This window comes from Cynoglossus semilaevis, unplaced genomic scaffold, assembly GCF_000523025.1.
Source record: "Cynoglossus semilaevis isolate Cse_v1.0 unplaced genomic scaffold, Cse_v1.0 C18981144, whole genome shotgun sequence".
Classification (NCBI taxonomy): Eukaryota; Metazoa; Chordata; class Actinopteri; order Pleuronectiformes; family Cynoglossidae; genus Cynoglossus; species Cynoglossus semilaevis.
The window spans coordinates 1-694 of NW_007589364.1; the positions used below are offsets into that span (position 1 = coordinate 1).

Below are 694 nucleotides of genomic sequence, written 5' to 3' on the forward strand. Positions count from 1 at the left end.
AAAAAAAAAATGACAGGGTCAACCCTAACCTGCAGCACCATGCGGATGTTGGCTTTTATTTTGGCGGAGTCTTTGGTGAGTACCTCTGTGAAGCTGAAACACAAAAATAGCCAAGTTAGCATTTCTTATTCATGAGACCATCCCCCCCACAGAGGTTGTTTCAGATTTTAAAAATCTAAATATGATGAACAGACGATGTGAGCTGAGTGGTCTTCTTCTCGATGAACCTCAGGGCTTCGTTATGAGTCATCTCAACAAAGAAACCATAACCAACTGCCACCAAGATCCTGGACGAGTCCTCCCTAATGGACGGCAGAGGTATAACTGATGGTTTAGTATTTTCTATTCTGATAAAAGTTAAAGTTAATTGTTTGAATTATGTATTCAAAACAGCATAGAACTGATAGTTTTATTATGCACATTACTAAAAACAGATTATGTCATCAATGTTCTTTTTAGACTGCTCATCTAAAAACTACACAAAGCAAACCTTACACTTCAGCCTTGACAAAGAAGTTACAGCCCAGATCTACATCTGTCTTCAGCCGCTGAGAGTCCAGGCCCTGCAGGAAACACACAGACATGGACTAAGCCTCACGCCACATATGAAATGTTTGGAAAATCACTTTATTAATGAATTGATGGCTACATAATTTATGGATAACCTGAGGGCAGAAACTACTACTTTTAACAA

The 694-nt window shown here is 38.9% G+C and overlaps 1 protein-coding gene across 1 annotated transcript; it reads right to left on the reverse strand.

Annotated features, from left to right (window-relative positions):
* Positions 1 to 29: 29 nt before the first annotated feature.
* Positions 30 to 599, reverse strand: LOC103399501 (protein UXT-like; the record flags this gene model as incomplete). The annotated part of the gene is made up of 3 exons (XM_008338186.2): positions 496 to 599; positions 195 to 302; positions 30 to 93 (listed from the first exon to the last, which is right to left on the reverse strand). Coding segments are annotated over exons 1-3 (261 nt in total), but the record flags the coding sequence as incomplete, so codon positions are not given.
* Positions 600 to 694: the final 95 nt, after the last annotated feature.